We start from the raw sequence: 22493 nt of genomic DNA, 5'->3' as shown, positions 1-22493 counted from the left end.
GTACGCATTGCACGTCATCTCAGGGCATATAAGGATTAATCGAGACCATCGGGAACCATCGGAACTGGTCGTAGAGCTTAAGGTTGACCATACCCTCTCTTAAGCTCTACGATCATGTCAGTGTAAAAACCTCCCATATCACATGTGCCATGACGCTACTTTGTTAATTATGCACTCCCATAAATCGTATGCACTCCCACAAAACGCCGTCCACATAATTAGGCACGCCTGCGTTCGGATCTCCACTCCCCCGTTTTCAAGCACCTTCCCCTGTTACCACCCACAAACGCCTCCATCTGTCACTCAAACTACCGACCTGGCTGTGTTCAAGGAGAGAGAAATTTCTGATCGTAGCGGCTAGTTTGCACACGCGCATTGCGAACTGTACGCATGCGCAGTATAGCGAACATCGGTGGCGTACGACCGTGCGGCCGCTTCGACCAACTCTGAATGAGGTCCAGAATGTTTGGTAGACTCCAGAATTTAAGGAAGTCGAAATGGACTTCCAGGAGAACTGGGTGCCCTCGACTACAAAAATGGGGTGCATCATGGCATCATAACTCGGCTCATTATACTTGATGTTGCGATTCACTGCACTGTGTTGGGGATGAGACAAGGCCAATTGAGGACGATTTGCCACTCCACATTGGCCAGCTCCATCTCCCCTTCCGAATAAAATTTTGCCAAGTGTGGGTAAAATAAATGCATTGGTGCATAATATGGGTGCGGGGCAGCACAGATGGTGTAGCATTACTGCCTGACAGCGCTGAGGTCGTGGGTTTGATTCCCGCTACGGGCTGAGTTATGTGGAGTTTGTATATTCTCCCTGTGCTTGTCTGGGTTTCCTCCGGGAGATCCAGTTTTCTTCTACACTCCACAAATATACTGGTAGGTTAATTGGCTCTCAACAAAAATTAACCCTAGTGTGTATATGTGTGAGCAATTGGGAGGGAACATCGGGGGTCATTCAGACCCGCTCGTGAGCGGCAGTACGCTCGCAAGCGGGTCGATTTCCTCCACTGCGCATGCGCACGACGGAGGGAGCTCCGTCGCGCGCATGAGCGAGACCCGGAGAGCGACGGGCTCTCCATCGCTCCGGGTCTCGCACCAAAGGGGGCGTGCTGTCGATGTTGATTGACAGCATGCCCCCTTTGGTGGGCGTGCCGGGGGCATGTCTGCCACACGGAGGCGTTCCCATGGGAACGCCTACCTTCTGGGTCCGGCCCCACTGACATCAGTAGTGATGTCAGTGGGAGTGATTTTGGCTCTGATAGAGCCAAAATCACTCCAGGGTTTGCGGCAGCGAGACCCTACCGCAGGGTCTCCGTCGCAAGCCCGATTGTCGCGATGGTCTTGACCATCGCGACCATCATCATGGACGCTCGCATAAGCTGTGGGTGGTAACCCACAGCTATGCGAGCGTCCATGAGGACGCTCCTAAAACAGGTAGGAGGGCCCTGATTCAGAGCGAGCGCTCTGGTCAGAGCGTTCAGCTCTGAATCAGGCCCATAGATTGTAAGCTTCAATGGGGCAGGGACTGATGTGGCCAAATATTCTCTGTAAAGCGCTGCGGAATATGTGTGCGCTATATAAATAACTGCTAAGAAATAAATAATGACAACGCACTGCAATTTTTTGTGTACATACAGGGCTGCCGACAGCTCTGCCGGGCCCAGGTACAGGGAAGGGGCATGACCACCCAGGGAGGTGTGGCCAGACCCCCTCCTTACAAAAACAAATCAATATGTTGTCCGGGTGTGGGGGAGCAATCGCTCCCCCCTCCCGCATATAACGAAGGGAGAGAGAGGACTGATTGCTGCTGGAGCGGGACCGGGCCCCTTCAACAGGCCCCTCTCGGCGCCCCTGTGTACATAAATGATGCCCAGTTAAAACAAAAACACACTTGACTATAAGGAGCACCTGAGATAACCAGATGGCAATCTCTACTTTCAAGACTAAAATTTATATTTGAGTGACTATTGCATAAAATATTTTTGCTATACAAATTTAAAAATTGGTTTGTGTCATTTATTTTAGCTACTACAGGTTGCTTATCAGTGAAGTGCATTCCTTGGTTAAGATATGCTCTAGGTATGAAGCTGACACCAGCCTGCTGTCTTTGCTGCATCTTCCTACTAAAGAGCCGCATGATTACTATTCGCTGGGGGACATTGTTGCAAATGGACAAAGCTTGAATGGAAAAATCATTAATGTTCTTGCAGCAGTAAGATCGGTATGTTAATAAAGACTCTAAGAAATAGATTGCTAAAAAAAAAATCCTCACATAGAATATAATAAAATGTATATTATGGGGTTAGACAAATTGCAGAATGGTGCCTGTGGCAGCCCACTCTATACAGAATACTGCCTATGGCAGCCCACTCTATACAGAATACTGCCTATGGCAGCCCACTCTATACAGAATACTGCCTGTGGCAGCCCACTCTATACAGAATACTGCCTGTGGCAGCCCACTTTATACAGAATACTGCCTATGGCAGCCCACTCTATACAGAATACTGCCTATGGCAGCCCACTCTATACAGAATACTGCCTATGGCAGCCCACTCTATACAGAATACTGCCTATGGCAGCCCACTCTATACAGAATACTGCCTATGGCAGCCCACTCTATACAGAATACTGCCTATGGCAGCCCACTCTATACAGAATACTGCCTATGGCAGCCCACTCTATACAGAATACGGCCTATGGCAGCCCACTCTATACAGAATACTGCCTCTGGCAGCCCACTCTATACAGAATACTGCCTATGGCAGCCCACTCTATACAGAATACTGCCTATGGCAGCCCACTCTATACAGAATACTGCCTATGGCAGCCCACTCTATACAGAATACTGCCTATGGCAGCTCACTCTATACAGAATACTGCCTGTGGCAGCCCACTCTATACAGAATACTGCCTATGGCAGCCCACTCTATACAGAATACTGCCTATGGCAGCTCACTCTATACAGAATACTGCCTATGGCAGCTCACTCTATACAGAATACTGCCTATAGCAGCCCACTCTATACAGAATACTATCTATGGCAGCCCACTCTATACAGAATACTGCCTCTGGCAGCCCACTCTATACAGAATACTGCCTATGGCAGCTCACTCTATACAGAATACTGCCTATAGCAGCCCACTCTATACAGAATACTATCTATGGCAGCCCACTCTATACAGAATACTGCCTCTGGCAGCCCACTCTATACAGAATACTGCCTGTGACAGCTCACTCTATAAAGAATACTGCCTATGGCAGCCCACTCTATACAGAATACTGCCTATGGCAGCCCACTCTATACAGAATACTGCCTATGGCAGCCCACTCTATACAGAATACTGCCTGTGGAAGCTCACTCTATACAGAATACTGCCTGTGGCAGCTCACTCTATACAGAATACTGCCTGGGGTAGGCCACTCTATACAAAATACTGCCTTGGGCAGCTCTATACAGAATACTGCCTGGGGCAGCTCACTCTATACAGAATACTGCCTGGGGCAGCTCTATACAGAATACTGCCTAGGACAGCTGACTCTATACAGAATACTGCCTGGGGCAGCTCACTCTATACACAATACTGCTTGGGGCAGCTCACTCTATACAGAATACTGCCTGTGGCAGCCCACTCTATACAGAATACTGCCTGTGGCAATTCACTCTATACAGAATACTGCCTGGGGCAGCTCACTCTATACAGAATACTGCTTGGGGCAGCTCACTCTATACAGAATACTGCCTGTGGCAGCCCACTCTATACAGAATACTGCCTGTGGCAATTCACTCTATACAGAATACTGCCTGTGGCAGCTCACTCTATACAGAATACTGCCTGTGGCAGCCCACTCTATACAGAATACTGCCTGTGGCAATTCACTCTATACAGAATACTGCCTGTGGCAGCTCACTCTATACAGAATACTGCCTATGGCAGCCCACTCTATACAGAATACTGCCTGTGGCAATTCACTCTATACAGAATACTGTCTGTGGCAGCTCACTCTATACAGAATACTGCCTGTGGCAGCCCACTCTATACACAATACTGCCTGTGGCATCCCACTCTATACAGAATACTGCCTGTGGCAATTCACTCTATACAGAATACTGCCTGTGGCAGCTCACTCTATACAGAATACTGCCTGTGGCAGCTCACTCTATACAGAGTACTGCCTATGGCAGCTCACTCTATACAGAGTACTGCCTATGGCAGCCCACTCTATACAGAATACTGTCTATGGCAGCCCACTCTATACAGAATACTGCCTATGGCAGCCCACTCTATACAGAATACTGCCTATGGCAGCTCACTCTATACAGAGTACTGCCTATGGCAGCTCACTCTATACAGAGTACTGCCTATGGCAGCCCACTCTATACAGAATACTGTCTATGGCAGCTCACTCTATACACAATACTGCTTGGGGCAGCTCACTCTATACAGAATACTGCCTGTGGCAGCCCACTCTATACAGAATACTGCCTGTGGCAATTCACTCTATACAGAATACTGCCTGGGGCAGCTCACTCTATACAGAATACTGCTTGGGGCAGCTCACTCTATACAGAATACTGCCTGTGGCAGCCCACTCTATACAGAATACTGCCTGTGGCAATTCACTCTATACAGAATACTGCCTGTGGCAGCTCACTCTATACAGAATACTGCCTGTGGCAGCCCACTCTATACAGAATACTGCCTGTGGCAATTCACTCTATACAGAATACTGCCTGTGGCAGCTCACTCTATACAGAATACTGCCTATGGCAGCCCACTCTATACAGAATACTGCCTGTGGCAATTCACTCTATACAGAATACTGTCTGTGGCAGCTCACTCTATACAGAATACTGCCTGTAGCAGCCCACTCTATACACAATACTGCCTGTGGCATCCCACTCTATACAGAATACTGCCTGTGGCAATTCACTCTACACAGAATACTGCCTGTGGCAGCTCACTCTATACAGAATACTGCCTGTGGCAGCTCACTCTATACAGAGTACTGCCTATGGCAGCTCACTCTATACAGAGTACTGCCTATGGCAGCCCACTCTATACAGAATACTGTCTATGGCAGCCCACTCTATACAGAATACTGCCTATGGCAGCCCACTCTATACAGAATACTGCCTATGGCAGCTCACTCTATACAGAGTACTGCCTATGGCAGCTCACTCTATACAGAGTACTGCCTATGGCAGCCCACTCTATACAGAGTACTGTCTATGGCAGCCCACTCTATACAGAATACTGCCTATGGCAGCCCACTCTATACAGAATACTGCCTGTGACAGCTCACTCTATACAGAATACTGCCTGTGGCAGCTCACTCTATACAGAATACTGCCTGTGGCAGCTCACTCTATACAGAATACTGCCTATAGCAGCCCACTCTATACAGAATACTGTCTATGGCAGCCCACTCTATACAGAATACTGCCTCTGGCAGCCCACTCTATACAGAATACTGCCTGTGACAGCTCACTCTATACAGAATACTGCCTATGGCAGCCCACTCTATACAGAATACTGCCTATGGTAGCCCACTCTATACAGAATACTGCCTATGGCAGCCCACTCTATACAGAATACTGCCTGTGGCAGCTCACTCTATACAGAATACTGCCTGTGGCAGCTCACTCTATACAGAATACTGCCTGTGGCAGCCCACTCTATACAGAATACTGCCTGTGGCAATTCACTCTATACAGAATACTGCCTGGGGCAGCTCACTCTATACAGAATACTGCTTGGGGCAGCTCACTCTATACAGAATACTGCCTGTGGCAGCCCACTCTATACAGAATACTGCCTGTGGCAATTCACTCTATACAGAATACTGCCTGTGGCAGCTCACTCTATACAGAATACTGCCTGTGGCAGCCCACTCTATACAGAATACTGCCTGTGGCAATTCACTCTATACAGAATACTGCCTGTGGCAGCTCACTCTATACAGAATACTGCCTATGGCAGCCCACTCTATACAGAATACTGCCTGTGGCAATTCACTCTATACAGAATACTGCCTGTGGCAGCTCACTCTATACAGAATACTGCCTATGGCAGCCCACTCTATACAGAATACTGCCTGTGGCAATTCACTCTATACAGAATACTGTCTGTGGCAGCTCACTCTATACAGAATACTGCCTGTGGCATCCCACTCTATACAGAATACTGCCTGTGGCAATTCACTCTATACAGAATACTGCCTGTGGCAGCTCACTCTATACAGAATACTGCCTGTGGCAGCTCACTCTATACAGAGTACTGCCTATGGCAGCTCACTCTATACAGAGTACTGCCTATGGCAGCCCACTCTATACAGAATACTGTCTATGGCAGCCCACTCTATACAGAATACTGCCTATGGCAGCCCACTCTATACAGAATAATGCCTATGGCAGCTCACTCTATACAGAGTACTGCCTATGGCAGCTCACTCTATACAGAGTACTGCCTATGGCAGCCCACTCTATACAGAATACTGTCTATGGCAGCCCACTCTATACAGAATACTGCCTATGGCAGCCCACTCTATACAGAATACTGCCTGTGACAGCTCACTCTATACAGAATACTGCCTGTGGCAGCTCACTCTATACAGAATACTGCCTATAGCAGCCCACTCTATACAGAATACTGTCTATGGCAGCCCACTCTATACAGAATACTGCCTCTGGCAGCCCACTCTATACAGAATACTGCCTGTGACAGCTCACTCTATACAGAATACTGCCTATGGCAGCCCACTCTATACAGAATACTGCCTATGGTAGCCCACTCTATACAGAATACTGCCTATGGCAGCCCACTCTATACAGAATACTGCCTGTGGCAGCTCACTCTATACAGAATACTGCCTGTGGCAGCTCACTCTATACAGAATACTGCCTGGGGTAGCCCACTCTATACAGAATACTGCCTGGGGCAGCTCTATACAGAATACTGCCTGGGGCAGCTCACTCTATACAGAATACTGCCTGGGGCAGCTCCATACAGAATACTGCCTAGGGCAGCTGACTCTATACAGAATACTGCCTGGGGCAGCTCACTCTATACAGAATACTGCTTGGGGCAGCTCACTCTATACAGAATACTTCCTGTGGCAGCCCACTCTATACAGAATACTGCCTGTGGCAATTCACTGTATACAGAATACTGCCTGGGGCAGCTCACTCTATACAGAATATTGCTTGGGGCAGCTCACTCTATACAGAATACTGCCTGTGGCAGCCCACTCTATACAGAATACTGCCTGTGGCAATTCACTCTATACAGAATACTGCCTGTGGCAGCTCACTCTATACAGAATACTGCCTGTGGCAGCCCACTCTATACAGAATACTGCCTGTGGCAATTCACTCTATACAGAATACTGCCTGTGGCAGCTCACTCTATACAGAATACTGCCTGTGGCAGCTCACTCTATACAGAATACTGCCTGTGGCAGCCCACTCTATACAGAATACTGCCTATGGCAGCCCACTCTATACAGAATACTGCCTATGGCAGCTCACTCTATACAGAGTACTGCCTATGGCAGCTCACTCTATACAGAGTACTGCCTATGGCAACCCACTCTATACAGAATACTGTCTATGGCAGCCCACTCTATACAGAATACTGCCTATGGCAGCCCACTCTATACAGAATACTGCCTGTGACAGCTCACTCTATACAGAATACTGCCTGTGGCAGCTCACTCTATACAGAATACTGCCTATAGCAGCCCACTCTATACAGAATACTGTCTATGGCAGCCCACTCTATACAGAATACTGCCTGTGGCAGCCCACTCTATACAGAATACTGCCTGTGGCAATTCACTCTATACAGCATACTGCCTGTGGCAGCTCACTCTATACAGAATACTGCCTGTGGCAGCCCACTCTATACAGAATACTGCCTGTGGCAATTCACTCTATACAGAATACTGCCTGTGGCAGCTCACTCTATACAGAATACTGCCTGTGGCAGCTCACTCTATACAGAATACTGCCTGTGGCAGCCCACTCTATACAGAATACTGCCTGTGGCAATTCACTCTATACAGAATACTGCCTGTGGCAGCTCACTCTATACAGAATACTGCCTGTGGTAGCCCACTCTATACACAATACTGCCTGTGGCATCCCACTCTATACAGAATACTGTCTATGGCAGCCCACTCTATACAGAATACTGCCTATGGCAGCCCACTCTATACAGAATACTGCCTCTGGCAGCCCACTCTATACAGAATACTGCCTGTGGCATCCCACTCTATACAGAATACTGCCTGTGGCAGCCCACTCTATACAGAATACTGCCTGGGGTAGCCCACTCTATACAGAATACTGCCTGGGGCAGCTCTATACAGAATACTGCCTGGGGCAGCTCACTCTATACAGAATACTGCCTGGGGCAGCTCCATACAGAATACTGCCTAGGGCAGCTGACTCTATACAGAATACTGCCTGGGGCAGCTCACTCTATACAGAATACTGCTTGTGGCAGCTCACTCTATACAGAATACTTCCTGTGGCAGCCCACTCTATACAGAATACTGCCTGTGGCAATTCACTCTATACAGAATACTGCCTGGGGCAGCTCACTCTATACAGAATATTGCTTGGGGCAGCTCACTCTATACAGAATACTGCCTGTGGCAGCCCACTCTATACAGAATACTGCCTGTGGCAATTCACTCTATACAGAATACTGCCTGTGGCAGCTCACTCTATACAGAATACTGCCTGTGGCAGCCCACTCTATACAGAATACTGCCTGTGGCAATTCACTCTATACAGAATACTGCCTGTGGCAGCTCACTCTATACAGAATACTGCCTGTGGCAGCTCACTCTATACAGAATACTGCCTGTGGCAGCCCACTCTATACAGAATACTGCCTATGGCAGCCCACTCTATACAGAATACTGCCTATGGCAGCTCACTCTATACAGAGTACTGCCTATGGCAGCTCACTCTATACAGAGTACTGCCTATGGCAGCCCACTCTATACAGAATACTGTCTATGGCAGCCCACTCTATACAGAATACTGCCTATGGCAGCCCACTCTATACAGAATACTGCCTGTGACAGCTCACTCTATACAGAATACTGCCTGTGGCAGCTCACTCTATACAGAATACTGCCTATAGCAGCCCACTCTATACAGAATACTGTCTATGGCAGCCCACTCTATACAGAATACTGCCTGTGGCAGCCCACTCTATACAGAATACTGCCTGTGGCAATTCACTCTATACAGAATACTGCCTGTGGCAGCTCACTCTATACAGAATACTGCCTGTGGCAGCCCACTCTATACAGAATACTGCCTGTGGCAATTCACTCTATACAGAATACTGCCTGTGGCAGCTCACTCTATACAGAATACTGCCTGTGGCAGCTCACTCTATACAGAATACTGCCTGTGGCAGCCCACTCTATACAGAATACTGCCTGTGGCAATTCACTCTATACAGAATACTGCCTGTGGCAGCTCACTCTATACAGAATACTGCCTGTAGTAGCCCACTCTATACACAATACTGCCTGTGGCATCCCACTCTATACAGAATACTGCCTGTGGCAATTCACTATACAGAATACTGCCTGTGGCAATTCACTCTATACACAATACTGCCTGTGACAGCTCACTCTATACACAATACTGCCTGTGACAGCTCACTCTATGCAGAATACTGCCTATGGCAGCTCACTCTATACAGAATACTTTCTGTGGCAGCTCACTCTATACACAATACTGCCTGTGGCATCCCACTCTATACAGAATACTGCCTATGGCAGCTCACTCTATACAGAATACTGCCTGTGGCAGCTCACTATATACAGAATACTGCCTCTGGCAGCCCACTCTATACAGAATACTGCCTGTGGCATCCCACTCTATACAGAATACTGCCTGTGGCAGCCCACTCTATACAGAATACTGCCTGTGGCATCCCACTCTATACAGAATACTGCCTATGGCAGCCCACTCTATACAAAATACTGCCTGTGGCATCCCACTCTATACAGAATACTGCCTATGGCAGCCCACTCTATACAGAATACTGCCTATGGCAGCTCACTCTATACAGAATACTGCCTATGGCAGCTCACTCTATACAGAATACTGTAGTTCCTATAGGGGCTGATTCAGCAGAGGACAGATGATGATACGCAGATTCCCGATTACCGCATGTGCAGAACGGGTCCTACGAGATTGCACGCAGGCTCCCCTATTCCCTGCCTGATTTACAGGCAGAGGCATTTGGGTGGCGGTGCAGGGGTAGAGATTGCCCGTGTTCCCGGAAACGGGGACGTCTCGCCCCCGTTTTCCAGGAGTGACGAGGCCAGGATCTGCGTCCGTGGATGCAGACTTCCTGGCCTTGCAAGCCGGCCAGCCTGCGTAAGGTAAAAATCAGACCCTAATTTACACATAAATATAACAATGTTTTTTAAATTGTGCAGAATATTCAAGTTTTTAAAATATTTCTTCTGCACACGTTTTTGAAACATGATAATGTGCAAAAAAAAGTTACACCTTAATTGCACTATTCCCAAATACATGCTACCTTCATTCATACAGTAATTGGTATATGTGACTCTTCCCATCCATTAACATTGCTATCTTGTGTTACCAGCTGACCATTTTATATCTATGTTTTTCTTGGTATCTTGTTGCCTTGTCGACAGTCAGAATGTCGACAGCACAATGTTGACAGTTTCTGAGTGTCGACAGAATGACGATGTGGTCATTATGTCAACAACCAATGTTGATATATGGATATAGGTTGACAGGGTTAAAATGTCGATACTTTCAGAAAACATTCAACATACCAACACCAATATGTTGACGTGGTATTTTCATGGCTTTGTTCATCTAATTTATTATGTTTTCACATTCACTTCTGCTGCTGCCGTGACTAGCAGCTGTAGTAACTGTGGACCCATGTTCTTTTGGCACCTTCAGGCAGACAGACAGCAGGCACAGTTCAAAGGGATGGGTTCCTGGATGCTGACTGTCAGAATCCCAACGTCGGCATCCCTAACCCTCCCCATTACCTAACCCCCCCCCCTAGTGCCTAAACATAACCTCCCTGCACCCTTACCCCCCCTGGTGCCTAACGCTAACTCTCCCCTCAAACCCACTACTTACCTTTGGGATTCTTGTGGTCGGGATGCCGGAGCCAGGATTTTGACAAGTATCAGGATTCTGACGCCCGCAATCTGAGCGCCAATATCCCTGCGGTCGGGATATTGACCGCATCCTGTCCAGATGGGATAGGTACGAGATGCCGATGTTTGGCATCCCGACGGGCAGAATCCCGACACCGGCATCCCGACAGGGTTAGAATACCGACACTTGTTGGTCAGTATTCGAATGGGAATATCAGGCTAAACTACCTGGTAGACAGTCTCGGGTGGGCATACTATGCACACGCAGCATGTTAGGCTTAGGGTTGGCTGGGGAGCATGCCCTTAAGTGGTGCCGCCGAACTGGACCCTCTTATTACTTTGGCTTGGGTTCAAAGTCTGTCCAAATGTGCAGTTGTAGTAATTTCCTCAGCAGCGGAGAGGATTTTATTGAACACTCTACAGCTAAACCTTGTAAGCACCAGAGTGCTGCGGTCCTGACAAGTATTACTCTGAGGAAGGAGAAGCAGCTGATGATCTGGACTTTGGGAATATCTCGTACTTAGATGGGGACTACTCTAGATGGCATGGTGTAGGCGGGATGTAGTCAAGAAGCCGACGGTCTAAATACGACCGCCGGCTTCCCGACTGTTTAATCCCGGGAAGGTACTATAACGGGAGGGTTAGGTTTAGGCTAGGGGAAGGGAGGGTTAGGGTTAGGCACCCCCAGAGGGAGGTTAGGGTTAGGCACCTCCCCGGGAGACTTAGGGCGAGGCCTCAGGGAAGGGCGGTTTAGGGTTAGGCACTTGGGGGAGGTTAGGGTTAGGCACCCCTAAGGGAGGGTTAGGGGGGAAAATAGGGTTAGTGATACTTACCTTATTAGCGATCGGGATCTTCACCTCTGCCGGGCTTCCACTGTCGGGATTTGAACCGCCGGCCATGCGGCAGTTGGTAATACATACTACACCCGGTGTAGGCAACTTGGTGCAGATGGTGTGGCAAGCTCTTAGCATTCATAATTGGGAGAGGATTCAAACACCACACATTTTTTAAGTTTGAGTAAAAGAAAAAAAATTAAGCAACTCTATTTCTTTTTTTTTCCCCCTCTCCTCACTTAGAAGATTTACTTTATGAAGCATGAACCAAACCTGATGGGATGTTCCAGGTTTCATGCAGCCTGCAGAGCCTATAGCCTCTGCCTAGTGAGGACATGTCAGTCTCCTTGAAAGGTGGTTTCCCCAATAGAACGCTTGTCCAAGACCACCACAATTCCAATTCCCAGCGCAGTGTCTCTTAGGGATGACGCCAATATATTTTTTACAGAACTGTCAACGGTTTTAATTTATTTCCCAAATAACTCTTAAGCTGTTCTGATATCTGCTATTGTTGCAAATAGTGGATCCCCATGCACCGCTGGGAGCCACAGCGTCAGGCTACACACTAGAGGCGTGGCTTCAGGACTAACTGCCAATTGGAACTCACAATGAAGTACAGGGACACCATTGTTCAGGATTGGGTCAAGTATGGGGTCCTGAGTAAGCACTCACTCTGGTCAGTGGCCATAATTCCACTGATGGTAAGGTGTGTATTATTTAGTGCAGGTTGTACGCAATCACTAAACATTCAAGACAGTGAGTTGGTGGTGACTGACTATATGCTGTTCTAAAGCAAGAAGAAACGGTTGATTATCTTCACAGTAGGAGGACGTACTGAGTGAAGCATAACCTCATTGTACGTTTCAGGTATCACACAGCTTGCAGACTTTTTATCTTTTATACAAGGCGGATATGGATAAATGGGAATCTGCAGAGCCGTAACAGGGCTTTACGGTGCCCTGTGCGGTCCACTCCCCTGACTACATGACGTAATGCCAAAGGAGCAGGGCCGGAATGACGGAAAGGACAGCAGCACCGCTGGAGCATCTTCAGGATGCTCCAGGGTGTTGAAAAGGCTGCAGAGTGCATGTCTGGAGCGTACAAAAGATGCAGGGACTGTGGTGCAGCGACAGCGTGTTACTGTTCTCATGAAGAGATGAGGCCGCAGGACTGCTGTCCTAGGATAGTTTGGGATAAGGAGTGGCAGTCCTTCCACTACTGGTGCTAGATGGAGTGTGCTGCAGGTAGATAGTACTAGAACTGATGACACGGTACTCAAGCAGCAATAGATAATTATGATCTCAGATATGTCTAGGGACTATAATGCAGCTAGGACACCAGACAAGGAATGGCCGTACAATGACTACTAGCTGCAGGGCAGGAGAAACCAGGACTGATGAATTGCAGGATTTACAGACTAGACAAGACTGGCAAGAAAAACATAGACAAGGGCTGGACAGACGAATAAGAAACAAAGACTAGACAGACACAACAAAGAAGGACAAGGTACTGGATGTGGCCTTGAGGGCCAAGGTGCAGCAGTACTGCCGAGATATGGGTACTTAGCCATAATGGTACAGACAGGGGGCCTGATTCTGCAAGGATCGTAATTGCAAAGCTGCATGCAGGCAGCTTTGCAATTGCGATCCTTGCAGATATGGTAATGCAGCATGAGGTATCACGCCTCCTGTGCATTACTTATCCGAGCTGCCTTGTCCAATGCAGCATCAGATAATCTGCGTAGCATTGGCCGGCTGCGGTGAACCATGGGGTCCCGCAGCCGGCTACTGAGCCGTGATGGTGCTAGATGCAGCCTTGCAGGCCGTGATGCGGCTTGAGAGCTGATTGAAGAACAGACTGATGCAGGTTTGCAGGCCAAGGTGCAGGATCCAGACGACAGACAGGTGCAATCAGACGCGGCAGGAACTCAGGCTGGAAGCAGCGAGGTAGAGAACACTGCAGGTAGGGTAAGCTGGAACTAAACAGACACAGCTAGACAGGACTGTGGTATAGGAATGCTGCGGGGCTGAAATACTGACAGGTACAGGATAATAGAACTGTGGAACTTGGAAGACCGGCTAGGACTCAGGCTTCTGAGGACAGACCAACTAACATAGAATGTCAGACAGTATAACCAGCACGGAGTGTAGGGCTGGCTGTAACTTATTAGATACAGGATCCAATCAGAGCAGTTCCCTGCAGAGAGCCTTCCCTAATGACAGACTAGTGTGCAACTGAGTTCAGCAGACAGACCATTAACTAGTGTGCAGCTGAGGTCTGCACACAGACAAGCAGGAATACAGCTTAGAGCTGTACACAGACTAGACAGAAATCCAGCTGCCTGCAACAGCTGGAACATGGACAAGACATGATGTAGTGTCCCAATCGCAACTATGACTGGGAACTGCCACCAAGATGATCCCCTGCCGTGGATCCTAACACATTGCCAACCACAGTGCTCTGTGCAGAGGCACCGCTTGCACACCCTAAGTTACAGCCCTGGAAATCTGCACCCAAGGCGGATGCCTAGATAGCACTGTTGTCCAAGAACGCTACTTTTCCAATTCCAAATGCAGCAGCCTTAAGGGATGGCACCAACAAAAAATTCCAGACCATTATTAAGTCTGTATGTGTGACTGCAATGGCCTCTAAAGAACCATTTTAACCTTTGCATGAGTTAACAAGGCAGTGAGAAAGTAGTCTGAGCAGCTGTTTGTGGGATTGCAATCAGACATACCCAGGTATGAACTGCTAATTTTAGTCGTACACATGCGGGAGTCGTCCAAATACCTGGGGATATACAACTTTAGATGGCAGGCTTGTCTGATACATTTTAAAGAATCCACAGATGGTGCTAATTATTTCACATGTTATTTTGTGAAGAGACCTGGAGAACATGCACTGTTAGGTTTGCCTGAGCAGGGCCGGATTAAGGGCCACATGGGCCTGGGGCTGAAAATGTTCAAGGGCCTATACTGAGAAAGGGAGCAGCTGTAACCAGTGCTGTGTAGGTGTACACCCCATACACTATCAGCTCCATTGTCTCCCTAAATAACATAAATGCATAATTTTGTGTGAAAACTAGAAAAACTATTTTAATACTTATAATTTATTGCTGACTCTGGGCCTGATTCAGAGCCGCTCGTAAGCAGCCGCTTGTTCGCTCTGAGCGATGTTCGCACAACTGCGCATGCGTATGGGTCGTAATGCGCATGCGCAAAACAGTCATTGCGGTCAGAAATCGTGCGCTCGTAAAACAGCAAGGGGCTGCTAGTTTGATTGACAGAATGTATCGTTTGTGGGTGGTAACAGGGGAAGGTGCTTGAAAACAGGGGAGTGGAGATCCGAACGCAGGCGTGCCTAACGGTCAAAAGGGCGTTTAATGGGAGTGCATAATTAGTAAAGGAGTGTCATCGACCACGTTACTTGGTTGTCCTTTAGCCTGAACTGCTCGCAATATTAGGGGAAAGAAAATCCTACCATAAGCACTGCGAGCAGTTCAGATGCCTTTTGATGTTCCTGATTAATAAATACCGGAGATGACGTGTGATGCGAACGGCAAAGGGGCGTCTTTACAAAATAGTGAGTGCATTTTTCGGACGCTCGCTCAGACATAGAGACGTCAACACACCGCAAAGAGCGAGCGCTCAATTTAAATATCCGGCCCCTTTTGTAGAACGAGCATCCGCTAATAGCGTCCGGCTCTGAGTCAGGCCCTCTGTGACCAGCTACGCAGCTGGTCATCATCATGCTGATGATGGGCCTATTTTTTTGTGGAGACCTAGAGCTGGAGCTCCATCCGCCCCATTGTTAATCTGGCCCTGTGCCTGAGGACTGGAGTTGGGAAACACTGCCTTAAAGTGTGACTTCCTATCTGGATCCTCTATACCAGCGTCAGTGTCCCCAACAGATTCAGAGAAAAGGATTTAACAGAAGTACAAATATTCAATTTACGATTTGTCTCTTAGATTGTACAGTGCTGTGGAAGGTGTGGTTGTATTGACTCTATAATATAATTCTAAATAACTGTCCTGTCTACATCATGCACTGTGGAAGCCAGTGCACTCGCCTATTTCGTGCCCCCCACTAACGGCTCCCACTGTAGTACAAAGAGAAGGGACAGTGGGAAGTAAGGGGCAAGATGTTGCGGAGCCGATAGCTTCGCATTGCCTGAAAGACGTAGGGTGGGGACAAGAGGAGGGGGAGAGAGAGAGAGAGACCCCTGGCCCCAGCCAATGACGGATCCAAAATGCTAGTGATAAATTATTTCTAAAACTATAAATAAATATAGAAAAGTTGTATTTTGGCTTTAATTAGGTTGGAGAAATAAAGTCCTTTACCACTTCTGACAAAAGAAAAGGCCAAAGATGTGAGGTCAAGTTGTTTGATGATGCAGTTGATTCATTTGCACTGATGTGGTAAGTACAAGATTTTGCAAGTTATATATTTCCCAGACACTGGGAGATTCCTGACATTGCTGCAACTTTAGTTTTGGTTCTTCTTTAAACTCTTTCTTCTTCCTACAAATCTTGGGGCATGTATAATTACAAGTCGTGTGGAAAACTACCAATAAAAATTATTAAAATATGTTGTATGCTAGGTGCGGTATGCTGTATCTGGAAAAGTTACCTAATTTAAAGCTGCAATTTTTTTTCATTGTCTGGTGATACAAAAAAATTGCTTAAGGTGGGTATCCACTACCCGACAGTGTAAAGACTGAATGATAACGATATCGTTATCGTTCAGTCGTTTACTAACTGCACAGTGCCAACACTGAACGATATATCGTTCAGAGCATGCAGCCACCTTCATGGCCAACCAGACCCCTTATATTAAGGGGTCTATCCAATTAGCCGTGAAGGGTGCGAGTTGCCATTGCCACGTCCTCAACATGTCGACAACCGCACCACATCTCGCGGCCCTCTCCCATGCCGAATTTACTCTGTTTTGAGCAAATTCAGGGTGCCACAAAGCGCGGCTGCTGCCGTGCTGACTCTCACACGTGAACGTATGGCGGCTAATTGGATTGAACCCTAAGATTGACCTCTAAATACAAGTTACAGACAGAGGGCCTGATTCAGAGCCGGACGCTCTGACCAGAGCGCTCGCTCTGAATCAGGGCCCTCCTCCATTAAAATGGAGTGTCCTCCTGGATGCTCGTATAGCTGTGGGTGACCACCCACAGCATATACGAGCGTCCAAAAAGATGGTCGCGACCATCGGACTTGCGACGGAAACCCTGCGGTTGGGTTTCCCAGCCACAAGCCCTGGAGTGATTTTGGCTCTATCAGAGCCAAAATCACTCCCACTGACATCACTAGTGATGTCAGTGGGGCCGGCTTCAGACGGTATGCGTTCCCATGGGAACGCCTCCGTCTGGCAGGCACGCCCACCAAAGGGGGCGTGCTGTCAGTCACCATCGACAGCACGCCCCCTTTGGTGCGAGACCCGGAGCGACAGCTTGGCTGTCGCAATCCGGGTCTGGCATAAGCACGACGGAGCGTACTGCCGCTTGCGAGTGGGTCTGAATGACCCCCAGAATCAGTAGTTCTGCTGATTGTTCATCCTACCCAAGGCCATAACTAGGGATATGTGACAGGTGCTGCCGCACAGACCACATGACTTTGTGGGCGGCACTGTCGCTACCCCACGGCATTTGCTTCTGGCTAGAAACCTTGCAGCCATTATAACTGTGGCAGTGCCGTCAGTAGTATCCATGCGACGTCATGACATCATGCACAAAGGGGCGGGGGTGGCACAGGATGCTGTTAAGCCCAGTTACGGCCCTGATCCTACCCACAAAAGTACCAGATAAAGGAAGCCATCTTTGTCGCGCTACATTATTTAATAATTTTCCATTTCGTATTTTGACTATAAACAAACAAACAATCAAATAAAGCCTAGAGCATATTAGCATTCAAATGGCCAGTGTAACATATTGTATTTTTAGAAGATCTTTTCTGAATGCAGTATATAAATTAGTGGTACTTTATGCATTGGGTGAAGTTACAAGAAAAGGTTTATCATGGTAACTTGTGCAAGAGCCTACAGCATGTTCATCACAGTGCTTACCATATACAGTGCCTTCCAACAGTATTCACCCCCCTTTGCATTTTTCATGTTTTGTTGTCTCGCAACCTGGAATTATAATAGATTGTGTGAAGGTGTGCATCATTTCATTCACAGAACATGCCTACAACTGTAAAGATTTTTTTTTATTATATTGTGAATCAAACAACATTTATGATAACATAATAGAAAACTTCAGCGTGCATAACTATTCACCCCCCTAAAGTCAGTACTTTGTCGAGCCGCCTTTTACGGCAATTACAGCTGCAAGTCGCTTTGGATAAGTCTCTATGAGCTTGCCACATCTTGCCCCTGGGATTTTTGCCCATTCCTCAAGGCAAAACTGCTCCAGCTCCTTCATGTTGGATGGTTTCCGCTTGTGAACAGCAATCTTCAAGTCTGACCACAGATTCTCAATTGGATTGAGATCTGGACTTTGACTAAGCCATTCCAACACATTTAAATGTTTCCCCTTAAACCCCTCGAGTGTTGCTTTAGCAGTATGCTTCGGGTCATTGTCCTGCTGGAAGGTGAACCTCCGTCCCAGTCTCAAATCACAGGCAGACTGAAACAGGTTTTTCTCAAAAATATCCCTGTATTTAGCACCATCCATCTTTCCCTCAACTCAAATCAGTTTCCCAGTCCCTGCTGCTGAAAAACATCCCCACAATATGATGCTGCCACCACCATGTTTCACTGTGGGGATGGTGTTCTTGGGGTGATGGGATGTGTTGGGTTTGCGCCAGACATAGCGTTTTCCTTGGTTGCCGAAAAGTAAAATTTTAGTCTCATCTGACCAGTGCACCTTCCTCCATACATTTGGGTCGTCGCCCACATGCCTTTTGGCAAATTCAAATCGTGACTTCTTAATTTTATTACTAAGTAATGGCTTTTTTCTGGCCACTATTCCATAAAGCCCAGCTCTATGGAGTGTACGGCTTATTGTGGTCACATGCACAGGTACACCAGTCTCTGCTGCGGAACTCTGCATCTCCTTCAGGGTTACCTTTGGTCTCTGTGCTGCCTCTCTGATTAATGCCCTCCTTGCCCAGTCTGTGAATTTTGGTGGGCGGCCCTCTCTTGGCAGGTTTGTTGTGGTACCATGTTCTTTCCATTTGATGATGATGGATTTGATGGTGCTCCGGGGAATCATCAAAGATTTGGATATTTTTTTATAACCCAACCCAGAATTGTACTTCTCAACAACTTTGTCCCTGACTTGTTTGGAGAGCTCCTTGGTCTTCATGGTGTGATGCCTCTTGTTTAGTGGTGTTGCAGCCTCTGGGGCCTTTCAGAAAAGGTGTGTTTATACTGACAGATCATGTGACACTTAGATTTCACACAAGTGGACTTCATTTCACTAATTATGTGACTTCTGAAGGTAATTGGTTGCACCAGAACTTTTGAGGGGCTTCATAGCAAAGGGGTTGATTATAAAGATTATTTTTTTATATTTTTTTTTTCTCATTTCACTTTACCAAATTAGACTATTTTGTGCAGACCCATCACATAAAATTCAGATTAAAAAATATGGCAGGTTGTAATGTAACAAAAAAGGTAAAAAGCCAAAGGGGGGGGGGTAAATACTTTTGCAAGGCACTGTATATTTTGAAACAGGCTTTATACAGTTGCAATGAATGGATTAAAGTACCTCGCTGGTCTTAGAACAGTTTTGTAGAAAATTGTATCCATCCAAATTGTAGTAAAGTTATTTATTTATTTATATCCTTCATGAATTTTAGCTGGAGTAATGAATGCATCCAGTTGGCACAGACCTGGATACCACGAGAAACAGGTTATTTGTTCACTTTTATTTTTTTATATTCTTATATTTTCATAATACTGCCTTCATTTGTATATCTTGATAACATGTCAATCTTGCAGTCCCAATTATTTAAATTCTTCTTTCATTGTAGTTTAAGATTTTCAGGTTTAATAGAATGTGCAAACTTTTTCCCCGGCTATTTATATATTCTGTTTGACTTCTCCAAAATTTAGCTGTAATTCCTCGTACAGGCCCATTTGCGTTTAATTGCTATGCTGAATTGCGGTTTTAAAGAAAATGCAAAACATGCAATTCCATGTGGAAATCCATTCTAATCTGTGTCCAAACACATTTGCGTTCATAATTGTGTCTGCATGCAAGTACACTGCTGTGTATTTTGCTGGGGAAGCTTCTTGATGTACTTCTGTACATTGAAAGCATGTCACTGCATGTAAAAAGTCCATTATCAATATGTGTATTTATGCTAGGGATGTGCTCCGGACCATTTTTGCCGGATTTGGATTTGGTTCTAATTCGTCGTCCGGCTTTGGATTTGCCAAACTGCGGTGACTGGCTTTGGATTTGGATTTTTTTACAAAAATTGACAAAAAAAGCTAAAATCACATAAATTGGTCTTTTTTTTCTTCCTAGAGTATTATTAACCTCAATAACATTGATTTCCAGTCAATTTAGACCATATCACAGCTTATAATATTGTTTTCAATATTATTGGCCAAAGGTTGCAGTGAGCTGACTGGTTACTAAGCGACAAAGCAGCGGCACAACGACACAGACACCACAGTATAAAGCACATCTATGACACATTGCCACACAGCAGTGGCAGAAATGAAAAGTAGTGCACCCACCCAGTGGGGTACGGCCAGCAGAATCACAGTACTTGTTTACATAGTGGGCTACGGCCCAAGGAGTCACAGTGCACAATCTTATTCACATTACACCGCACATAGGGCCTGATTCACATTACACCATAAAGTAGTGTCTCTTATTTATGTTACGACACACAGTAGTGCCCCTTTTACACAATGCCCACAGTAGTGATCCTTTTACACAATGCCGACAGTAGTGCCCCTTTTACACAATGCCCACAGTAGCGGTGTCCCTTACACAATGCCCCCAGCAGTTGTGCCCCCTATGCAGTCCCCTTAGTAGTAGGGTCCCCGATGCAGTGCCCCCAGTAGAATGCCCCCCAGTAGTATGCCCCCCATTAGCAGGCCCCCCCAGTAGTATGCCCCCCATTAGCATGCCACCCAGTAGTATGCCCCCCATTAGCAGGCCCCCCCAGTAGTATGCCCCCCATTAGCAGCCCCCCCAGTAGTATGGCCCCCCCAGTAGTATGCCCCCCCAGTAGTAGGCTGCCCCAGTAGTAGCCCCCCCTGTAGTATGGCCTACCCCTGTAGTAGTAAGCCCCCCCAGTAGTATGCCCCCCCAGTAGTATCCCCCCCCAGTAGTATGGCCCCCCAGTAGCAGGCCCCTCAGTAGTATGGCCCCCCCAGTAGCAGACCCCCCCAGTAGTATAGCCCCCCCGTAGCAGGCCCCTCAGTAGTATGGACCCCCAGTAGCAGACCCCCCCCCAGTAGCAGACCCCCCCAGTAGTATAGCCCCCCCAGTAGCAGACCCCCCCAGTAGTAACGCCCCCCCCCTGTAGCAGGCCCCCCCAGTAGTATGGCCCTCCCGCACCCCCAGTAGCAGACCCCCCCAGTAGCAAACCCCCCCCAGTAGCGCCCCCGGCCCTTGCACAAGTAAAAAATAAATAAATAAAAACTTACCTGTATCCCCGCTCCCGCGCCATCCGCTCTGCTGTCACACGCTGAGGAGGGAGCCGGAAGACGGAGCTCCAGCCGGCTCCCTCCGTGCAGCAGCCAATGAGAGTCTGTGTGACTCTCATTGGCTGCTGTAACAACCACACAGCTGCCGCTGGCGGCTGTGTGTTTGTGTCTGTGTAGGGCAAAGCGCTATCACAGCGCTCTGCCCTACACAATAGGAGCCCTGATGTCAGATTCTCTAGAGAGAATCCGACATCAGGCGGCCGCCGTTCAGCCCCGAACGGGGATCCGAGTCAGGCGGTGAACACCTGAACAGGGTTCGGGTGGACTCGGATCCCCAATGTTCGGAGCGGTTCGGATTCCACAGAATCCGAACCGCTCATCTCTAATTTATGCATATCCACTTGAGATTAGCAAGAGTGATTACATCATCATTGTACTATACACTGACGTTGCAAAAGTCAGGGGATAGGTGTCTAGTATCATGTAGCCCAGCGAAATGCAGTAACTCGACGTATCATCGATTCCACCAGTGGATGGGAGCATGGTTGCCATAAGAAATTGTGGGGCCTGGGACTGACAAAATAGGAAGGCCCCTACCTTATTCCTAAACACATTTTTTTTTAGGCAGATCTTTCCAGCCCAGTGGTGTCTCCTAAATGCCAGCCAGCAGTTCTGAACCCTTCTGTGTCTCTAGCCCTGTGGTGTCTCCCTAACCCCAGCCAGTACCCTTCTGTCTCTCCAGTCCTGCGGTGTCTCCCTAATCCCAGCCAGCTGTGCAGCCCCCTTCTGTTTCTCCAGCCCTGTGATGTCTCCTTAACATCAGCCAGTCCCATTCTGTCTCTC

At 47.6% G+C, this 22493-nt stretch overlaps 1 protein-coding gene across 1 annotated transcript in view; it reads left to right on the top strand.

Moving 5' to 3' along the window:
• Positions 1–22493, top strand: part of MEIOB (meiosis specific with OB-fold) — a 64929-nt gene that overhangs the window by 19883 nt on the left and 22553 nt on the right. The window contains exons 5-7 of the mRNA XM_088464937.1: positions 2038–2233; positions 16347–16447; positions 19841–19893. Coding sequence (XP_088321063.1) covers positions 2038–2233; positions 16347–16447; positions 19841–19893 — 350 coding nt within the window. The remainder of the gene's footprint in view (positions 1–2037; positions 2234–16346; positions 16448–19840; positions 19894–22493) is intronic.

The sequence above is a fragment of the Taudactylus pleione genome, unplaced genomic scaffold (assembly GCF_031769625.1).
Source record: "Taudactylus pleione unplaced genomic scaffold, aTauple2 ptg000061l, whole genome shotgun sequence".
In the NCBI taxonomy this organism is placed as follows: domain Eukaryota; kingdom Metazoa; phylum Chordata; class Amphibia; order Anura; family Myobatrachidae; genus Taudactylus; species Taudactylus pleione.
Note: the sequence above shows the minus strand (reverse complement) of the source record. Positions and strands in the feature narration are given on the sequence as shown.